This window comes from Gadus morhua, chromosome 5 (genome assembly GCF_902167405.1).
Source record: "Gadus morhua chromosome 5, gadMor3.0, whole genome shotgun sequence".
NCBI classification, from domain to species: domain Eukaryota; kingdom Metazoa; phylum Chordata; class Actinopteri; order Gadiformes; family Gadidae; genus Gadus; species Gadus morhua.
This window is the reverse complement of record NC_044052.1, coordinates 22,780,143-22,802,722: the sequence shown is the minus strand read 5'-3', so window position 1 is coordinate 22,802,722 and position 22,580 is coordinate 22,780,143. Positions and strand designations below refer to the sequence as shown.

The window sequence follows — 22,580 nt, the reverse complement described above, 5'->3', positions numbered from 1 at the left end:
AACGTGTAACATATGTGCTAAATATGTGTTTTATTTCATTCATTATTACGGTATGAGTATCGGTAATAGGCAAGGCTTCCATTTGATTCCTCGCTAAATATGTTTTTTTCATTGCTGCTGGTTAAATATAATGGCAACGTCCGTGTTTTGAAATTTAAGGTTTACTACTCCATTTGTGTTTAAACCTATGGGTGAAGTAATTTACACTACATTCTACGATCTATGGTGCTTACACGTACAAAAATGCACACACACTCACATATGGGCTGCAGCAGAATGCAGGAATCACATCTACGATATTCGTAATCCCTCCCCCTTTGTATACTTCATATACCCCTGTGGCTTCCTGAGGGCTGAGCACCCCCAAAAGTCACAACATAGAATCGCCCCTGGTCTAGCCAGAGACCACGCAGCGATATCAACATGGATCCGGGTCGTGGTCCCGGTCCAGATCCGGGACCCGGATCATGACCAGGACCCGGACCCGGAACCAGACCTGGACCCATAGCGGTACCAGGACACGGACCCGGATCTGGACCAGGACCCGAACCGGGAACCGGACCGGGACCCTTACCCGGATCAGGACCTGGTCCCGGTTGGGGTCCTGGACCTGGTCCTGATCCTGGTCCGTGTCCTGGTCCCGGTCCTGGACCTGGTCCTGATCCGGGTCCTTGTCCCGGTACCGGTCCGGCTTGTGGTCCGGGTCCCGGTCCTGGTCCCAGAGTTTCTGCTGTAACCCAGTGGACTGGAGGATCAGAGTTTCTGCCATAAATTGGCTCAGTGATCTGTGTGTGTGTGTGTGTGTGTGTGTGTGTGTGTGTGTGTGTGTGTGTGTGTGTGTGTGTGTGTGTGTGTGTGTGTGTGTGTGTGTGTGTGTGTGTGTGTGTGTGTGTGTGTGTGTGTGTGTGTGTTTGCGTGTGCGTGTGCGTTTGCGTGTGTTCGTTTCCCCAAAACACGTTACCTGCGCTGATAGGTGCGGCTGAGAGTCAAACCGGTTCAGCTCACTTCCTCATAAGTTTGTCGCAGCTTGGAGCCTTTCTTTCTCCGCTTTTTAAACCTTTCACCTGATTAACTTTTATAAGGTTAAAGGTTAAAGTGTTTTATAAACACTTTAACCTCAGTTTCTTCCCTTACATTTATACTTTTATTACTTTATACCGTATGGACGCATTTTAATCCCGGAATAGATACGATAAGGTAAGGTAGGCCGACAGTATACTACCGTTTATATTGTCTTTCGTTTATGTATATGATAATGAACAACCAGTTTACTATCGTTAATATTGACCTCATCTCGGTATATGTCTCCGTGTATCGCTTATCAATTAAAGAGAGTTTACTGTAGAGAATGCAACCTTGGTTCATGTTTCACTGCTTTTCTGACCCGTGTGGTAAATCGAACATTGCGTTCAATATTCAAGTGATTCGTTTGTCTTGATGCTACTCCGAATTAAAATAAGGACGTGACAGAAGTCCTTTCAATGTGCTGATATTTACAAAAGTTATATATTTGTGCGTATTGATTATCGATGTGTTGAGCTTCACCAGTTGATCTATAGGGAATCTGTGGTTCAGTAAAGTGACAGAATTCAGACTTTGGTCCAGTGGAGAAATTATTCTAACGTTCTTTACTTTAATGGTACCGCAATGCATTTTTTTAAGTCTATTGTATGTATTTTTTTGTGTTGTAGTTTAAGCACAGTTACAAGGTGTTTAATACTTCATCTGTCATCTGCTGTGCACATCTGTACTGTAGTGAGGGCAGTGCGGTTATGTTGTGGGGTTCATATCGATGGTCTATGACGTCCATAATGCTTTAGTGTGAAGCAGTCACAAAGATCTTCTCTCTCAATAAACAGCTAAAGTTCAAAAGGCAATTGAAGTGATGGATGAGTTGTGTTTGTGTCCTGGTCTCCAGTCTACTATGGATGAGGAGAGAGAAGAGGGGGGTCCTACCTCTAAGACCACTCTGTCTGGGGAACATGGCCGCCGGAGCAAAGCTAAGAGGTAAGAAGAGGATCTCTCTGTCTGTGACTGCTGTCACTCTCAGAGCTCAGCAGTGATGCATCATGACTCCATCATTAGTCTGAGTAAAATGTGTGTGTGTGTGTGTGTGTGTGTGTGTGTGTGTGTGTGTGTGTGTGTGTGTGTGTGTGTGTGTGTGTGTGTGTGTGTGTGTGTGTGTGTGTGTGTGTGTGTGTGTGTTGAAGCCCAGAGAAGCAGGAGAGAGCAGACTCCCCTAGACCCAGCTGTGTCTCCATGAAGAGTGGCTGGTCTATGGATCCACCTGTTAGGTTTAAAGATGGAAATCAGTCTATCAAGAAGAGGTGAGGATTTATCAGAGATCATAAAGATACAGCTTCCATCGAACGTCCATAAATCCTGGTTCTTGTTTTTCTAGTAGAGTCCAGCAGGAGAGAGCAGACTCCCCTGGACCCAGCTGTGTCTCCATGAAGAGTGGCTGCTCTATGGATGTACCTGTTACCTTTAAAGATGGACGCCCCTCCAGAGAGGAGAGGTAGGGGTTCAAACAGACGATGAAAACAGACCACTTGGTTGTTTTCAGACTACTGATATCTACAAGTGTGTGTGTGTGTGTGTGTGTGTGTGTGTGTGTGTGTGTGTGTGTGTGTGTGTGTGTGTGTGTGTGTGTGTGTGTGTGTGTGTGTGTGTGTGTGTGTGTTCCCCAAAGACACCAGATGACGTCAAAGGTTACCAGTGCTCAGTCTCTGCAACATCAAACAGAGCTGATCAAGGTGTGTAAATGTCCACCGAGACGTTTGACTTCAGCTCTCCATGAACATTAGAAAGCATCTCTTGTCCAGCAGGACGTGAATCCAGGAAAGATGCTTCTGATGTCCTCAGTGAGTTCAGAGTAAAGTTCTCCTTGATGTTTGTTCTGTTCCAGAGGGCTGAGGAGAACGCACACGCTTTTCTAGACAAGGAGCTGAAGAAGCTCTGGAGGGATCTCTTCTCAGATTACCCACAATGCTCAGAGGGTCAGAGAGTGGAGGAGGAGGAGGAGGTGGATGATAAGAAGGAGGAGCAGAGGAGGCGCGCCATAGAGGGAGTGGTGGACATCACAATCCTCTGCCTGATGGAAATGAACCAGGAGGAACTGGCCGACAAACTGCGGGGCGGTAAGAGGCTCTTATTTTGAAAACAGAGAAGAAATACACATTTTGATGAGCAGTAGGAGAATATTATTTGTTCTCTTCGGACTAAATGACATAATGTGAGACTTATACATTTCAAACTTCAATGTGGAGACAATCTTTCCTCTTTGGTGTTAAATGGTTTGATCCAGTATGTAGGGTTGTTGTGGGGTATCAGGTTAAATGGTTTGATCCGGATATGTAGGGTAATGGTGGGGGTCTCAGGTTAAAGAATGTTAAACATCATCATTACCAGCACCAAATCCCCCGACCACATCAACCCCATTCTCGTCCAACTACACTGGCTCCCTGTCCAACACCGGACTGACCTTAAAACCCTTCTGCTCACCGACAAAGCCCCCCACAACGTGGCCCCCACTTATCTCCCCGACCTCCTCCAGGAGGACAGGCCCTGCCGCTCCCTTCGTCATCCTCTGCTGGTCTTCACCGTCCCGACCTCCCGCCTCATTACCGTGGGTGCTAGGGCTCTCAGCACGGTGGGTGCTAGGGTTCTCAGCACCGTGGGTGCTGGGGCTCTGAGCACCGTGGGTGCTAGGGCTCTCAGCACGGTGGGTGCTAGGGCTCTCAGCACCGTGGGTGCTAGGGCTCTCAGCACCGTGGGTGCTGGGGCTCTGAGCTGAACTGAAAGAGACTCCCTGACAACAATGAATCCCTCCTCAAAACACATGTGTTCCCACTGGCCTTCTCGCTGTAATGACCCCCTACTGGGGGTTCCCCTCGTATCCCCGTTGGGCTACTGTTCTTACCCCCTCCTACCTGGGTCTCCTCACTGCTGTTCTTCTTACCCCCTCCTACCTGGGTCTCCTCACTGTTCTTACCCCCTCCTACCTGGGTCTCCTCACTGCTGTTCTTACCCCCTCCTACCTGGGTCTCCTCACTGTTCTAACCCCCTCCTACCTGGGTCTCCTCACTGCTGTTCTTACCCCCTCCTACCTGGGTCTCCTCACTGTTCTTACCCCCTCCTACCTGGGTCTCCTCACTGCTGTTCTTACCCCCTCCTACCTGGGTCTCCTCACTGCTGTTCTTACCTCCTCCTACATGGGTCTTATGTCTTGTTTTGATCATGCTGTTGGCGATGCAGCTCTTGCTGTTTTTGACCCTAGATTGTTTTATGAATTTAAGGCGACCTTGGGTGTCATGAAAGGTGCCTTGAAATAAAATGTTATTCAATGTAATTATTAATATTATTATAATTAATAAGAATATTAAACATAAGCTGCAGATCAACAGCAGAATAACTCAGTGGAAGAGATGCAACACTATCTTGTGATATCAGCATTTCATTTTACACCAATTCATTATCATTAGTATTATCATTAGACCAATCATATTGCTGTGGAAAAACGTCCTGAACAAAAAGTCCTGAACATTTTGAATCTGTAACATGCAGTCTTTGTCACAACCAGCTTTTCTGACCACAAGTAATGAAGCCACTAAATATCATGAAATTGATAATTCAACAGGAAATATTGACATGTTCCAACTGATGCCACCATCCACTAACTGATGTCTACTGTTTTTTTTCCCATTTAGGAGCTGCTGCTGTCGAGTGCCAACATAAAATCAAGTCTCATTTGACGAAGAAGTTCTGGTGTGTGTTTGAGGGAATCGCTAAAGCAGGTCATTCAACACCTCTGAATGACTTCTACACAGAGATCTTCATCACAGAGAGAGGCAGTGGAGAGGTCAACAAGGAACATGAGGTCAGACTGATTGAAACCGCTTCCAGGAAACCAGCCAAGGAAGGAACACCAATCAAATGTGCAGACCTCTTTAAACCCTTACCTGGACACGATCAACCAATCAGGACAATGATGACAACCGGAGTGGCCGGTATTGGTAAAACCATCTTAACACACAAGTTCATCCTGGACTGGGCTGAAGAACAAGCCAACCACGACATACACTTTACATTTCTCCTCACTTTCAGAGAGCTGAATTTACTGAAAGGGGAACAATTTAGCTTGGTGGAACTTCTTCATCACTTCTTTATTGAGACCAAAGAAGCAGGAATCTGCAGATACGACCGGTTCCAAGTTGTCTTCATCTTGGATGGACTGGATGAGTGTCGACTTCCTCTGGACTTCCAGAACAACAAGATATGGAATGATGTCACAAAGTCCACCTCGGTGGACATGCTGCTGACAAACCTCATCAGGGGCGACCTGCTTCCCTCCGCTCGCATCTGGATAACCACACGCCCTGCGGCAGCCAATAAGATCCCTGCTCATTGTGTTGACATGGTGACAGAGGTGAGAGGGTTCACCAACCAACAGAAGGAGGACTACTTCAGGAAGAGATTCAAAGATGAGACGCTGGCCAGCACAATCATCTCCCACGTCAAGAAATCACGAAGCCTCCACATCATGTGTCACATCCCAGTATTCTGTTGGATCACTGTTACAGTCCTGGAGGACTTCTTCAAAACATCCCAGATAGGAGAAGAAACGCCCAAGACCGTGACTCAGATGTACAGCCACTTCCTGAGGGTTCAGTCCATACAGGGGGACAGGAAGTATCGTTTGTTAACTGAAACAGACACAAACTGGACTGCAAAGAGCAGGGAGATCATTGTTTCTCTGGGAAAACTGGCTTTTAACCAGCTGGAGAGTGGCAACCTGATCTTCTACGAGGCAGACCTGGTAAAGTGTGACATTGATATCAGAGCAGCCTCAGTGTACTCAGGAGTGTTCACCCAGATCTTTAAAGAGGAGTGTGGGCTGTACCAGGACAAGGTGTTCTGCTTTGTCCATCTGAGCCTCCAGGAGTTTCTGGCTGCTCTTTATGTCTTTTGGTCCTTCATCCAAAATGGTGTCAATCTGCTCTCAGAAGAACCACCAACCTCCAGTGAAGATGAACTCCTCCTCTACCAGAGTGCTGTGGACAAGGCCTTACAGAGTGAGAACGGACACCTGGACTTGTTCCTCCGCTTCCTCCTGGGCCTCTCTCTGGAGACCAATCAGACTCTCCTACGAGGTCTGCTGGGACAGACAAGAAGTAGCTCACAGACCAACAAGGGAACAGTGTCTTACATCAAGCATATGTTAGACGGTAATCTCTCTCCAGAGAGAAGCATCAATCTGTTTCACTGTCTGAATGAGCTGAATGACCGTTCTCTAGTGGAAGAGATCCAACAGTCCCTGACATCAGGAAGTCTATTCAAAACGTATGTCTCTCCTGCTCAGTGGTCAGCTCTGGTCTTCATCTTACTGACATCAGAAGAGGAGCTGGACATGTTTGACCTGAAGAAATACGAAGCTTCAGAGGAGGGTCTTCTGATGCTGCTGCCAGTGATCAAAGCCTCCAAAAGATCACTGTATGTTTACTTATAATAATGTATGACAATACACAACACAATATACCTGATAGTAGAATATATAAGTTATATCTAACAGAACATATCTGTAGGTTCACTAATAACATGTATTACAATTAACCCACTAACCCACTTTTCTAATAAAGATGGAATACATTAACTTAATTACGTTAAAAGTAAAAGTTACGCAGATTATTAAATTAACATTTAAGGATCTAATGTAGTTCAATTAATAAAACATCTTATTAAAGCTTTTATAACTTTTTGCCAACAATGTTATAGGTTATTACGTTATTGGCTGGTTATTACGTTATTGGCCTTGTATAAAAAATATTAAGAAAATGTATTAACTGAGCCAATAATGCAATAAATTAGGTATCTCTTTATTTTATTTTCAATTTCTGGAGAGAATTTGTCACACTTAACCTTATTATTGTATCTTGCATCAAACGCTTAAATATCTGACCTAACAGTGACCCCTCCACCCTCATACCCCCTCCAGAGGATGCCTTAAAGGAGCAAAGAGGGAATTTGGATTTATACGTTACTCTTAGGGTTCTGTTATAATGATAGTAAGCAGCCAATAACGTAATAAGTTATAACATTATTGGCAAAAAGTTATAACGTTATTGGCTCAACAACTTTATTACATTGTTGGCAAGTTATTAAGTTATTGGCTTTATTACATTTACGTTTTTATGTTATTGGCATTTATCACTTAATTGGCCACTATAACGTTATTGGTTGCTACACACATCCTCCATTAAGTTTAAAGTAAAAGATGTGGGTCATTCTAATCACAGTCCCTAACATATTGTGTTATGTGTGTGCAGGCTGAATGGCTGTCATCTGTCAGAGAGATGCTGTGAAGCTCTGGCCTCAGTTCTCAGCTCCAACTCCTCTAGTCTGAGAGAGCTGGACGTGAGTTCCAACGATCTGCAGGATTCAGGAGTGAAGCTGCTCTCTGCTGGACTGGGGAGTCCACACTGTAGACTGGAAACTCTCAGGTCAGTTTTACTCAATGGTCAAACAGTTACACCACAAGTTCCACATCAGAGGACGGTTATATAACTCAGATTATAACTCAGTCGCGGGAGTGCCGTGGTCCCGGTCAAGGACGACGGGAGACGAGGCCTCTCTCTCTCTCTCTGTCTCTGTCTCTGTCTCGTCTGTCTCTGTCTCTGTCTGTCGTCTCTGTGTCTCTGTCTCTCTAGTCTCTCTCTCTCGTCGCTCTGGAAGTTTAATTGGGTTTATTACAGTGATGGACAGTGCCGTTAGCCAATCAGAAGTGAGACATTTGCATGTCATGACTATTTTAATATTTCTTTCACCAAAACCGGCTCAGAGGACATTCATTGCTACTAATGACCACCGCAAAATCAATGAAAAACGATGCATTAATAGCTTTAAGCAATATAACACGAGTGTGAGTGGGGTTGTTAGTTTATTAAAAATAAATGATAGGGGAGGGGGGGGGGGGGGCCCAGAGGATCAGGGTAAGGTCAGGTTTGCTCCAAAAAGGTTGAGAACCACTGGTCTATAGCATATAACCGCGTTGTCTGATTACAGTTTAATTCGTTTTTCCCAATTTACCAGCTCTCGTTTTGAAGAATAATCACCGCACCATTCGTTTCAATGGGAATAGCGACGGTCTATACTTTCAACATAAAGTGTACATATTTATAATTTGAAATCCGTCCCAGCCTTTATACCACCGATACTATAGGGTCTATACTAGCATATAACCGCGTTTTCTTATTACAGTTTAATGTAACAGTAAGCTGAAAACATCCTAATTAACACCGCAACTGCAAATGAACCACATGGAGATAACCACGGCAACCGGTCAAACAAAAGTTATTTTTTTGCGATCATTCTGCTCGCACATCGATAAACAAATAATCCCCCTATAGCGCGACTGCGGTCCATTAATTAATAAAGAAACGGTTAACCGTGTACACGAAAAAGTAGGGGTCGTGTAAACGTTTACATTTTTTTGTAACCCCCTAATATCCAGTACTCATTATCTTAATTGCTAATTCTTTATCCACAAATATGGTCCCTTCAATGGACCAGGAAGTGCTTCATAAAAGGACCTTCTACGTCATCAAGGCAACGCCACCTGTGTTTGGAGTAGGACGTTCACTAAGTGGTTGGCAGACTGGAAAAACACAGGATTTTACACGTGTGTGTGTGTGTGTGTGTGTGTGTGTGTGTGTGTGTGTGTGTGTGTGTGTGTGTGTGTGTGTGTGTGTGTGTGTGTGTGTAGCTTGTCTGGCTGCCTGGTCACACAGGAAGGCTGTGCTTCACTGGCCTCAGCTCTGAGCTCCAACCCCTCCCATCTGAGAAAGCTGGACCTGAGCTACAATCACCCAGGAGACTCTGGAGCTGCGCTGCTCTCTGCTGGACTGGAGGATCCACGCTGGAGACTGGACACTCTCAGGTATGGAGAGGACAGCTCACCACTCAGGGACAAAGTCTCCTACTAGGATTCATGTCGCTGCTAGATGAAGTGGTTTGAAGAGGCAGCTGTCACTCATGTTGTGTAGAACGTGATGAGACAACAGATGATGAAGGTGAATGTTTCAACATGCTGCTCTCACTTTGTTTCCCCCCCAGTGTGGAGCACGGTGGAGTGTGGAGGCTGAAACCAGCTCCACAAAATTGTAAGTGTCTGTTTGATTCATCACATCACACACTCACTATTGAGACGGGAAGTCCATCCACACAGCAGGAAGTGAGGTCACATCCTACTGGAAATGAAGATGATGGCTGACATCATGTATCTTCCGTATATTAATACTGTCGACCATCACAGTTAAACCTACTTGTATAAAACCCAGCAGGTATTACATTGTTACATTGAGGGGGGGGCAACCGGGCTGAGGGGGAGGACTAGGGGGGGGGGGGGGGGGGGGCTGAGGGGGAGAGGGATGAGGGGGGGGGGGCTGAAGAAGAAGAGAGAGCGATCACAAAAAGAGTCTGAAAGAGAATAAAAAGAAGTGCAGCCTGGATCCAAGGAGAGATGTTTTTTGTTGATCTGTTCATAATATTGTTGTTGTTTTCATAACGTTGTTGTTGAGGTGTGTGTATCTATGAATGTGTACATATGTATATGTATGTATGTGTTCATATCTATGTATATGTACACAGAGCGCAGGAGAACAGTACTGGTGATGATGATGAGGATGAAGAGCGGTTCAGCAGCTCATCATGTCTGGTTCTCCCTCAGATGCCTGTGACCTCACACTGGACCCCAACACGGCCTACATATACCTCTCTCTGTCTGAGGACAACAGGAAGGTGACGGTTGGAGTGGACCAGTCGTATCCGGATCACCCAGACAGATTTGACTCCCATCCCCAGGTGTTGGGTAGAGAGGCTCTGACTGGCCGCTGTTACTGGGAGGTAGAGTGGGAAGGACTGGTTGATATAGGAGTGACATACAGAGGAATCACCAGGAGAGGATGGGGTGGTGACAGCAGGCTTGGAGGGAACAACAAGTCCTGGGTTCTTCATTGTTATGGTGGTCTTTACTATGCCCGGTACAACGGTACACTAACAGACCTCCCTCTCCGCCCCGCTGGCTCCACCAGAGTAGGAGTGTATCTGGACCGGCCTGCTGGCTCTCTGTCCTTCTACAGAGTGTCCCCAGGTGGAGGAGGGTCCTCAGACACACTGACACACATCCACACCTTCTGCTCCTCCTTCACCCAGGAGGACCTCCTCCCGGGGGTGGGGGTAGGGGGGGGGCAGGGGAGCAGTGTCTCTGTGATCCCTCTACGGTAGAGGGGGGGGGGGGGGGGGGGCGTCGGTTGTAGAAAAAGAAAACGGGCGCGGGGGAGGAGGACACACACACACACACACACGCACACACACACACGCACGCACAGAGAGGACTGATGACTCAGTGTCTGTGTTTACACACAATTACATTGTGTCTGTCTGTCAGTCTGTCTGTCTGTCTGTCTGTCTGTCTGTCTGTCTGTCTGTCTGTCTGTCTGTCTGTCTGTCTGTCTGTCTGTCTGTCTGTTCTTTAAAGTATAGCATGATAAACCATGAAAATACTTTTAAGATCTCCCATAGTTAGATAAGCACATTTCTTATTTGTAATGTATATAAAATACCTATTGATGGTTCATCTTTGTATATTTTCAGACTTCACCAGTTTTGGTCTTAAGGGCTCTTATATCATAATTGTTGTCATAATCCTGATTTACAACCTGATTTAAAGCAGATTTTATGTTTTATTCTTAATAACCAAGTGGTCTATGGGATAATGTTGCATGTTGTAAATTACCTTAGGCTGAATCTTGATTTTTTTGGGTTCCGTTTGGAACCAAGTGGCTGCAGAACATGTTCAGTTATTAAAGATACGTGCACACCTGTTGATGATTTGTAAAGTCTGCTGCTTCTATTGTTTTAGTCCTTGTGTTTATTGTGTACATGTAAGGGACTATTATTCTCTGTCTCATTTGTTAGTGAAGCATAATTGCAATAAACAACTCAGTGGATCCAACTGAATGTTCTCGTGTGTTCAGCCGATGATTTCTTGTTTTATTAGTGATTAATGCTTCCATCAGTGCCTTAAGAATAATAAGATATTAATCAGAAACTAAAAATAGAGCAACAAATGTTTTTCTGATATTATTCTGGGACCTCCTCCCTGGGTTTTGGTTGGGGGGGGGGAGGGGGCTCTGTGTCGGTTGTAGAAAGAAACCACAGACAGACGACCGGACTCTGTCTCTGTCTCTGTCTCTCTGTCTCTGTCTCTGTCTCTCTCCCTCCCCCCCCTCTCCCCCCCCCCCCCCCCTCTCTCTCCAGAGCGTCCGCGGGTGTCTCTGCTCCAGAGGACCCCCTCCTCCCCAGTGGTGTGCCATGCTACAGGCTTCTACCCTGACAGGGTGGTGGTGTTCTGGAGGAGAGACGGCCAGGAGCTCCATGAGCAGGTGGACCCCGGGGAGGTCCTCCCCAACCACGACGGGACCTTCCAGGTCAGCGTGGACCTGGACCTCACGGCCGTCCCACAGGAGGACTGGGGGAGGTACGAGTGTGTGGTCCAGCTGAAAGGCATCGAGGACATCTCCACCCCCCTGGACCCCGCCCTCATCAGGACCAACTGGGGGAAGACTGGGAGGGACGGAGGTAGGGAACACACCTCACCTCACCTCACCTCACCTCACCTCACCTCCACCTCACCTCACCTCACCTCACCTCACCTCCACCTCCACCTCCACCTCCACCTCCTTGGGGCCCTCCTCCTGACCTCCTGCTCTCTCTTCCCCTGAAGGGCTCCCGGGGCCCTTCCTCATCGCTGGCTCTGTGGCGGGGGCCCTCCTCCTGGTTGGAGCTCTGGTCCTGGCGGGAGTCTGTTGGTACAGGAAGAGGAACGGTGAGTGAGCTGACCCCTGACCCCCAGCTGCCCCTACTTCCTGCCCCCTCGCTGCGTCCCTTTATATATATATATATATATTTAGTTAGTTAGTTAGTTATATATTTTGTGCTTCATCACAGTGATAGTAATATTGTGATAGTATTCATCAGTGATGATACAATTTGGAAATGTATTCATCTGTGATAGCAATTTTGTGATAGTATTCATCAGTGACAGTAATATTATAACAGTATTCATCAGTGAGAGTAATAATATAACAGTATTCATCAGTGATAGTGATATTATAACAGTATTCATCAGTGATAGTGATATTGTATCAGTATTAGTTTGGTCACAACTTGGTTTTTAACCCTAAAAAGATGTATGGATTTGAAATATGATTGTGATCGGGTGATTGTGTGTGGGGACCCTGTTTATATGCTAGAGGCTAGCTGCTTCTTACATAATTTATGCGTTTAACTCCCGGTAGAAGCTAAACGCTAACAGTAATGCTTCAACAATCTCTTTAACCTCATGCTATCTACACAAACGATCTGCCATATGAAAGAGGCTCCAAGGAGTCCAACGGTACAAGCCCAATCATGCTGTGGGCTCATGGTGAGGTAGTGAGCAGTGAGGTGCTGATAGACGGTTGGAGCTGACCTGTGCTCCCTTGGTGTTTAGAGCTGAATGATGAAGAGGCTTCTCGTTGGAGGATTGATCATCATTCATAATCCTGACCATTAGGCGTGGGGCTCAGATCGCCTCAGACTCAACGACAACACTCTGACTCACTTTGATTTGAAAACAACAATTAATCCCTAAGAAAGCTTAAATAAATGAAATCATTATCTACTCTTATTACAGTATAACAAAGTGATTATTACCGACTAAAATCACTGTCATATTCCATTAAGTTGTGCATTTGATAATTTGTTGAGTCATTGGTTGACTCGCCGATCTGTAACTGATGCTTTGAAACCATGGCAACATGATCTCCCTCATGAGCGGCCATCTTAGTTAGGATGCGGTTGCTCACCGCATAACGTTTGTTTAACGTGTGGGTTTATAGTGTTTAAGATGTTTAATATGATAATATTAGGATTATTAAGGGGCCGTAATCCAGTTGATTCAGACTGTCCTTGTCCCTAATTAATCCTTCTTTAATATTATTTTATATATATATATATATAAAATAATCATTATCACATCAGCCTTTTTGGAAAATATTTTAGAGTTGCTGGAATACACTGGTTTTGTGGGATTTATAATTAACATATTACAAGCTGTTTTTTTCTTTTTGCTGTCAATAAAGAGGTCAGAGGCCGTCCTCTGGCCGGGTCACATGGGGCTCCAGGTGGGAGGTCAGAGGTCAGAGCCCGTCCTCTGGCCGGGTCACATGGGGCATGAACATGGGGGAACATGAATGTTTGACACAATATAAAAGCATCAACCATCATATCACATGCTTTACTATTGATTGACGTTGTAACGTCTGTTGGCATGACTTTGCTCAGTTTTAAATGTTGTGTACTGGTAACCCAGCTCTAGATAAGGGCCTTCCATCAGTGGCTATACTGTATGAGCTTCTCATAAATCAAAAGGATAGTAGGTGATAGGCATCAAGGAAATAAAGGAATACAATCTCGAGACTGATCCTGCTAATTTCAGTTTAGTTCTGACTGGTTTTTATCAGATAAAAAACCCCTGCTATGAAGAACTATTAGATTCCCAACCGGCTGTTTCCCAAGTGCACATGAACGGTGGCTGTCAGGAGCACGCTAGTGTGAGCGTCATCACCAGGAGAGTGAACGCGCCTTAAATCCTTCAGTTCCCCACCCAGCTAGCGTGTAGAACTAATATGGCTGCTGGCCCAGGACTGATCTGACCGGTTTGGAGACAGTCTGCCTGGGCGACCTGATTGGCTGCCTGGGTCACATGGTGTGCTGAGTGTTGGCTGTGGAAAGCCCCGGTAGCAGCAGCACCACAACACCAACTGTACAAAGTGCCACAACAATACCGGCCTCCATCTTGTCTCATGACGTCAGAAGAACCACCGAATGGCAGCTGTGGTCACTGCACACGGCGTTTGATTAAACCACAATAGAAAACATGGATTTGGTCATAGTTTATCAAGATTGTTTTGCAGTGTTGTGTTGTGTTGTAATGAACTGTATTGTAAATGTTGACAACAAACCTTTGACCCCTGCTCTAACTTTCAATTCGGTTTGTCATTAAAGTCAGATCGTATTTTATTGTGTACTAAAGGTGAGATTATTGTGTTGAGGACTAAAATGAGATCATTGTTGTGTTGTGTACTAAAGTGAGATCATCATTGTTTTGTGTACTAAAGTTAGGTACATCATTGTGTTGTGTACTAAAGTGAGATCCTCATTGTGTTGTGTACTAAAGTGAGGTACATCATTGTGTTATGTTATGTTCCCTAGGTGGAGCAGGGTGAAGAGACAACAGCGTCACCAGCGTCATAACACCTAAACTGCCAACACACAAAATGGCGTCCAGTGAAGAATGACCTGTAATGGTGCTGGGAGATTCGAGAGATACGAGAGCCTCATCGCCCACGGTGTCCAGGGTTACGCACAAACTTCACTTCTTAAACGTCCCTGTGTGTGTGTGTGTTTGTGTGTGTTTTGTCTGTCAGCATGAGACATCTGATATCAGGACGCAGTAGAGCAGGAGAGACTCTCTGACTTTCAGTTTCCTTTGACTCCTCTGGCACAAAACAAACAAACCTGTCTTGCACTCTCTCTCTCTTTCTCTCTCTCTCTCTCTCTCTCTCTCTCTCTCTCTCTCTCTCCTCTCTCCTCTCTCCTCTCTCTGCTCTGTCTCTCTCTCTCTCGCTCACACACACACACACACACACACACACACACACAGACCACATCTACGTAGTTTCCTGGTACAAGAGGACCTACAGTGTGTATATATCCTGTCACATTAGACTTCAGCAGTAATTGATAAATGTTCAGTGTAGTAAACCGATATCCAGCCCGCGTCGCCTCGTCTGAACCCACGCGGAGGAAAGAGTCACTTTCTCTTTCAGACGACCATGGGATTTATTTGATATCAGTACTCAACAAAAAAAAAATCAACAAACTCCATTCATAGCCTATTGTTCAAGAGTCGCCTTGGCCAGAGCCGTAATGATATGCAAATTTGAAGGAGATAACCCCTCCCATTTATGGCTCAGAGGAGATAACCCCTCCCACTTTATGGCTCAGAGGAGATAACCCCTCCCATTCTATGGCTCAGAGGAGATAACCCCTCCCACTTTATGGCTCAGAGGAGATAACCCCTCCCACTTTATGGCTCAGAGGAGATAACCCCTCCCCCTTTATGGCTCAGAGGAGATAACACCTCCCACTTTATGTCTCAGTGGAGATAACCCCTCCCACTCTATGGCTCAGAGGAGATAACCCCTCCCACTTTATGCCGGGGTGTTTCCGGGAGATGGGGTTGAGGTGGTATTCTATAAGATGGAGGACGGTGGATAGGTTCAGGGTATTAGATTCCTGGGGACGGGGGGGGTCCCTGTTGGGGCTTAGCCCCCGCCCCTAGTTGAACTGATCCAGCCGCTGTAGTAGTGTGTGTGATGCAGTGTCTGCTGTCCACTGCATGTCGTTGTGAGTTGTGTTGTATTTTGTAGTGATGGACGCATTGAGTCGTGTTAATAGGCTCTGATGGGCTGCAGCTAAATGATGTGAGGGATGAACGATGGGGACCTAGATGGAGGCCTGCGGGTATTCTCCCACGGTTTAGCGGTGCGGGGCCTGGAGAGAGCCCGTAGCCCCCTCCAGCAGGTCGTCCCTCTGGTGGATGCCCAGAGAGAGCACCTCCATCAGGGTGTGTGACTTGGGGGGGGGTTTCTATCTCAGACCTGTGTGATGTGTTGGTCCTCGGCACCGGGATAACTCTCCATCTGGACGTCTGTGTGTGTGGGGGGAGGGGCCCGATGATCACTACGGGCGCGGGGGGGGGGGGGGGTCGCCCCAGTGTAGGTTTGGCCCTGGGGGGGGGGGGGGGGGGCTCCTCATACGGTGGCTCGGGAGGGGGGGTCGGGTACGAGGAATGGTTTGTTGGGGGGCTGAGGCGGTGGGGGGGGGAGGGGGGGAGGGGGGGAGGAGAGGTCAGGGTGAGGAGGTGAGGAGGGTGCGGGTCTGGGGGAGGGTGGGGGGGCCGGAACCGGTGCTCGTACCGGGTACGTGCCCCCCCTGGCCGCCACGTCCAAAGCCCCCCCCCCAAACAGGAAGCCTGGAGGGAGGAGGGGGTTAGAACAGTAAAATAATGTCAGTTTAAAATGAGCAGGTTCTGCTGAAGCCAGCGGTCCGTGCTCTGCTGGACCCTGTTGGAGGGGGGGGGGCCTGATTAGGGCCTGCAGGTTAACGACCTGGGCCAGCCTGCTCACCTGTCTGCTCACTCCCCCTGGGGGGGGTTGGTGGTACTGCCGTGTGTCACCACGTTGCGGCCATGGACTGCTTGTGTGATTTTGAAATATGTTTTGGTGATGTGGGGGAGTGGAGGGAAATCTGGCTGTGGGTGTCCGTGTGTGTGCGCTTGTGTAGTGTGTATGTGTGTGTCCATGTCTGTGTCGGTGTGTGTGTCTGTTGGGAAGGAGAGATTGGACTCATGGAACATGCTGACCCCCTGGAGATATAAAAGCAAGGAACAGAGGAGAGAAAAAGTAATAAAATGAAATTAAAAGTAGTTAATATAAATTAAGTGAGGGAGGAAGGGGTTAAGGAGATTAAAATAGAAAATAAAATAAAAAAGCAGGGGGAATCTGTGGAAGGGAGAGGCTGAGATTAGGCCCCGAGGCTGCGGTGTAGACCGGCCCCCCACAGGTAAGAGCAGGTCAGGGGGGGAGAGTCCGCTGGTAGATCCAGGTGGTCCTCTGGGGCTCGCTGTCCCCGAGGGTGGGGGCTCCGGCGGGAGACAATCTTGGGAACCCGACGCTGTCGTTGGAAAGTCATAATATGGTCTGAAGGCGCACACAGCTTTCGGCCTTGATAATTAATATTATCAAGCAGCGGGCAGCGCTGCTCCGGAGGGAGACGATCCCTTTCTCCTCCACGTCGCGGTTCATGCACTTGAGGGAGTCAAAGCCAAAGTTCCTTTCCCCCAATTCCTTCTCAACCAGGGCTGAGATAACCCCCACTACGAGTCTCATGGTGGAAAGACCAGAGACGTCAGAGAACCGACGGGTTACGCGCCACAACACCAACAGCAGAACGGTTAACCAAATAACAAAGAAGTGTACAACACGTGCGCTACAGTGTGTAATCACACACACACACACACACACACACACACACACACAAACACACACAAACACACACACACACACACACACACACACACACACACACACACGTGGCGCTCGCAAGGTCGTAGCTCATTGTCTCATTGGTGGGCTACATTCTCTGGGCGGTTAAGGCAGAGGAAGGGGAGGTAACTTGGCCCCTTCGGACGACATATGGGGCCACATTCTAAATCGGGGCGTCTGAGCTTTCATATTTCTAAGGCGGAGCAGAATACCCGGCGCTCTTTTCACACCTAACGCCATTCCTAGCTACTGGGGGACCACAGGCAGGCTAGGGGAACTCATATTAACGTTAGAAAACCCCATAAAGTAAAATGTTCATGCCATCTCTTAGTGGGTTATATTCACAAATTTACAATACAATATTAACATTCTGTTTTATGTGTAAAAAGCAATGAAAATGATGAGTGAATGAATAAATAAATGATAGCTTGTTTCTTTTAAACAGTCCTTTGTCAGATTATCAGAGGGAGGAGTTCTAGAGTTTAATGGCCACAGGCAGGAGTGACTTCCTGTGGCACTCAGTGGTGCATTTAGGAGCAATGAGTCTCACTGAAGGAGCTCCTCTGTTTGACCACAGCGTTGTGGAGAGGCTGAGAGCCATACTGCAGGATCGCCCGCAATTTCGACAGCATCCTCCTGTCAAATATAAAAAAACAGACACGAACCACAGAGATAGAGGAACGTCTACGGTACAGGTCTCTAGAGAAGAGGAGTGCTGAGTAGAATAGAATAGAAATTAATCTAATGCAGACAGTAGAGTAGAGTAGCCCTTTGAGGCTGTGACTGTGATTAAGGGATCTACTAATTGAATTGACTCGAGATGACCAATAGAAGTGAATAGAATTGTAACAAATAATAGTTTGAGAGTATGCACACTACCTCTAGGCCAACTACTCACTAAAAACACTCTGAGGCTAAAAGTCATTTATAACAAAATCAACCTAGTTTGTGATCTGATTCCTATTGCTACTCAGCATCCAGGTTATTATTATTTCAAATTCAATGATCTATTTGAATTTGGGATGACAGGGGCGGCCAAATCACCTGATACACAGGTGTACTAAAATATGTTTTTCTCACGCAGAGACATTCTAAAGGGAATTGACTTCCGTAAGCATCCCTAGACGACATCAACAACCGGGCCCAAGCCGAGCAGCGCCTACCTGGCAGCTTCAGGATCAGGGTGAGGGGCTGACACTCGTAGTGAGCGGAGGACACCGAGCACTCCGCCCAGGGACCCTTGATGTTGCTCTCTTCGGACTTCTTGCAGGCGTTCGTGCCGTATTTACACATGATGACCCAGTTGTTGGTGGAGGTGGCGACCAGGATGCACAGCCACCCGAGGCAGCCCATAAGGAAGCCGCCAACTTGCGACCGGCCATGGATCACAGAAGATCGTTCACTAAATACACGAAGCGAGAACAAAAACAAACGAGACTCGCAGTCCTAAACTCGAAAACTCGAAAAAATGTAATCGCTGAAGTAAAAAATGATGTAAACATGTTTTTTACAGGACAATCCAATCCAGTACTGTGTGATCGCGGTGTCCAGTTGACAGAATAATTATCTAGTTACAGATTCGTCGTGACTTTCTCAAGGATGATGTCTGCATTCCACCGGCCCAGTACTTTTGGTTGATGAAAAAAAATACTTGCGTGAAACGTCAACCAATCAGAGACTTGGGAATAACTATCCAAAAGAAGAAGGACGTCGCTCTATCAATCTCTCTGGAAAGTGGTCTGCACTTACCCTGCCTCGGGCCCTATCATTCTCAACCTTTTAGAGCAGTTTGTCGGAGACGAATGAATCTAAGGAGATCTGGCTCCATCTAGTGGTCATGACAGGTAACGTCAGTGAAATATAAAGTATGCAAACAGTAAATGTTGACACATGTAGGCTAACCCTAACTCCCCGGGGGGGAGGGAGAAACTGAGTTATATTTCATTACTTGCATGTGTTTTCTTTTACTTATCTATTATTTAATTTAATTGTATGACAATGTTTATATGTGAAGCACTTTGAGTCTGCCTTGTGTATGAAAAGTGCTATGTAAATAAAGTTGCCTTCCCTTGCCTTGCCTACTTTAATAAGCTCATATGTATTTGATTCTTTATATAGTTTTGTGTCTGTTTTTACTACTGTCCTGTACTTTCGATTATGACGACGCCTTTTACATGTGAGGGCGTTGTTTTCCTACTATCATATATTCATAATTCAACCAAAGGCGGTGTCACGTTAAAATTGTACCGGGTGCGAAAATTGTACCGGCCTACGTCATCAGTTGTTTACATCTTGACAACCTGCCTGGCAACAAACGACGCGATCGTCTGTTCCCGGGCAGGTTGCAAAAAACATTCGGCTCATGTTTCCAAAAGACGAAATAACATAATACAGATAACGGATCGCTAGATAACACTTGTTTTTACTTTATATTTGTATTGTATTTAATTGTTTATTCGAATAGCAACAGACGACGTGATCGTCTGTTGCCGGGAAACGGGCGATCGCGTCAAATGACGTAGGAAGGTTCTTGAACATTCGGATCACTCTGTTACACCCGCCGAGCATTTCTCCATCGCTCGCATGGATAGAACGGAAGAGTCCGGAAAGTCCAAGGGTGGAGGAGTTTGTTTCATGACTAACAACAAGTGGTGTGATCCGAGGAACATTACCGTTCTCTCCCAGGGCTGTACTCCCCATCAGGAACATCTGTCCATTATGTGCCGCCCCCACTATCTACCCCGTGAGTTTACCGCAATCATCACCACCGCTTTTTACATCCCCCCACAAGCCAACACAGATACTGCCATATCCGAGCTGCAGGAGGTGATAAACAAACAACAACATCGTCATCCGGCAGCTGCTATCATCGTTCTCGGCAGGGCTGTAGTGGTTAAATTAGAGCCGGGTAAACTATGAATTTTGTGATCAGACCGACCTCGACACAATGCAACGCAAAGTGTTGCGACTCTGTAAGGCTAGCCTGGCTTTATATTCCATTATGTTATCAATTAAAGTCATATTAAATAAATCAATGACAGTCATTGAATGTGTTTGTAGTTTATTCAAGTTATTCAAATTTCAACAGTAAAGAAAAGTATGTGTAGATTAAGAACTATCTATCTATGGCATGTGTGTGTATTAGTATGCATGCTTTTCACAGTAGTGCCCAGAGGGCCTCCTTGTCCTCCACGTCAGGTCCTGCCTTGCAGGGGCGTGATCTGGGGTTCATTGCTCCCCTGTGCTTCACCAGCCAGGACTTCACATACGTGTTGGATTGAACTTTGTGAGTGGTGGGCCATTCAGTTGAATAAACATCAAGGACAACACTGTGACCATGTGCAGACTGCATCTCAGGGAGCACACTATGATGTTCATTAAGCTGAACCCCCTCTCACACTCAGCAGTGCTAACTGGAATGAGATGGTCGATATTCAGGAGTGGTGCAAGGTTTTCTGGAATGATGCTTGAGTTATCCTTAAAATCCCTATAGCCTTCAAGAATTTTTCTGTCATCAAGTCTGAACCTTTGTGCAAGTTGTTTCAACTTGGATTCCCCATACGGTTCCTCTAGGGGAACAGGCCAGTTTGCTGGGAAAATAACTTGAAAGAAAATAAATAATAAAATAAAAATATTTATAATATATAAAATAAGAATATTTATAAATATTTTTATTTTTATTGGTTTAACCGCCAACCGCCCGAATTTAATTAAAATATATTTTTTTGTCGCGTCATCCGCCCGATCCACAGTTCAGCCGCGGAGTCCACGGCTGCAACCACCAACCTCGCATCTCCGAGGTTGATATGGATAGTAAAACTCTGACTGACTTTCGCTCATTTTGACATGGGCAGTACATGGATAGCATGACTACGCATTGGCCAATCTGAATGCTCGTAGTCATTTAATAGTTTGTCAAGTAAAATTGATTTATAAATCACAAAAACAACTCATGTGAATTGATCATCTTCAGTCTTACTTTGTACTTGAGGCCTTTTTCAGGCATCTGTTGGAGTGGGAGCACTCGAAGGTCTCTTTAAAAATCGCCTGATATCCATGGCTAATTAATGACAGGTAGGCAGGCATGATAATCCACAACGCGTAGGGCCATGTGTTTACATACTTCCTGTTTACATATTTTCCTGGATCCTGATTGGTGTCGCCGCCCTAGCCGCAAGGCACTGATTGGAGGGTCACAGACCATAATAGCAGAGGCCTACAGCGCAGATGAAAATGATTCAGATAACAGCGTTTATTTGTTCAACAATATAAAACTTTGTCTTAGGTGTTTTAAAATGATACCAAATTTATTTCCGATTATTTCAAAGGCATAATACAAGGCACAGGGAACTTTGAGGTGCGTAAACGCTATTTCCTAAATTCCAGAGGTGCGTAAACGGCGTTTACGTGCGTTTACCCTCCACTACAGCCCTGGTTCTCGGTGATTTTAACAAAGCCAAACTTTCCCGGGGCCTGCCTGAATTTAAACAGCATATCCACTTCCCGACGCGAGGAGACAACACCTTGGATCACTGCTACACTCCGTTCAAGGACAGCTACAAGGCTATCCCCCTGCCTGCATTCGGAAAGTCCGATCACGTTGCCATCTTCCTTCTCCCTAAATACAAGCAAAAGATCCTTAAAGAGCCCATGCCATTAAAATCACATTTTTCCTATTGTTTGTTAAATAACATAGGTCTGAATAAGTTTGTGAGCTGTGGTAAGTTTGAAATCTATGCAGTTTGTCTGCTGAATGCAATAGGCAATGGAAGGAAAAAGGCAGAAGAAATGAGCCGATCTGGATAAGGTGACACTGTGACGTAGCGTTGTCAAATTATTATTCATGGCCCTGCCCACTTGGTTGGTTCGTAACCACCCACAAGAATTCTGAAAGAGTCGTGATTGAGCTAGTGCTAAATGCTAATACGTGTACGGTAGTTGCTTAGTTCGTAGTAACAGGCTAGTTACAGAATTTTGAATGCAATGGCAGAACGACATCGAACTACATGAACTGCGACATGCTGCCTGCCGCCGGTTGCCGCGAGGCACCACCGCCGCGAAGCACCACCGCCCGGCAGCGGGCAGCCGGGCGGGCACACAGGCACACGGGCACACAGCTTTTGGCCGTGATAATATGTATTATTTGATATAGATATCTATGTATTATATGATATTATTTAGATATAGAGCTCCAGGACTGTAACGCAAGTGTTGTACACTTCCTTGTTATTTGGATAACCGTTCTGCTGTTGGTGTGATGGCGCATAACGCGTCGGACTCTCGTCTATGGTATTTCTACAACTAGACCCGTAGTGGGGGTTATCTCAGCCATGGTTGGGAATTAATTGGGGGAAAGGAACTTTGGCTTTG

General features: G+C 46.2%; 1 protein-coding gene and 1 long non-coding RNA gene across 4 annotated transcripts in view; both read left to right on the top strand.

Moving 5' to 3' along the window:
* Window positions 1–22,580, top strand: part of LOC115544457 (uncharacterized) — a 993,561-nt gene that overhangs the window by 782,740 nt on the left and 188,241 nt on the right. The window contains exon 23 of the mRNA XM_030357421.1: window positions 11,317–11,637. Coding sequence (XP_030213281.1) covers window positions 11,317–11,637 — 321 coding nt within the window. The remainder of the gene's footprint in view (window positions 1–11,316; window positions 11,638–22,580) is intronic.
* Window positions 1,952–2,749, top strand: LOC115544513 (uncharacterized). Of its 3 annotated transcripts, XR_003976895.1 has the most exons (4): window positions 1,952–2,007; window positions 2,211–2,327; window positions 2,402–2,518; window positions 2,693–2,749. It is a non-coding gene; the product is annotated as an uncharacterized LOC115544513 (long non-coding RNA). The 3 variants fall into 3 exon arrangements; XR_003976894.1 differs by lacking the exon at window positions 2,693–2,749 and having other exon boundaries at window positions 2,405–2,668; XR_003976893.1 differs by lacking the exon at window positions 2,693–2,749 and having other exon boundaries at window positions 2,402–2,668.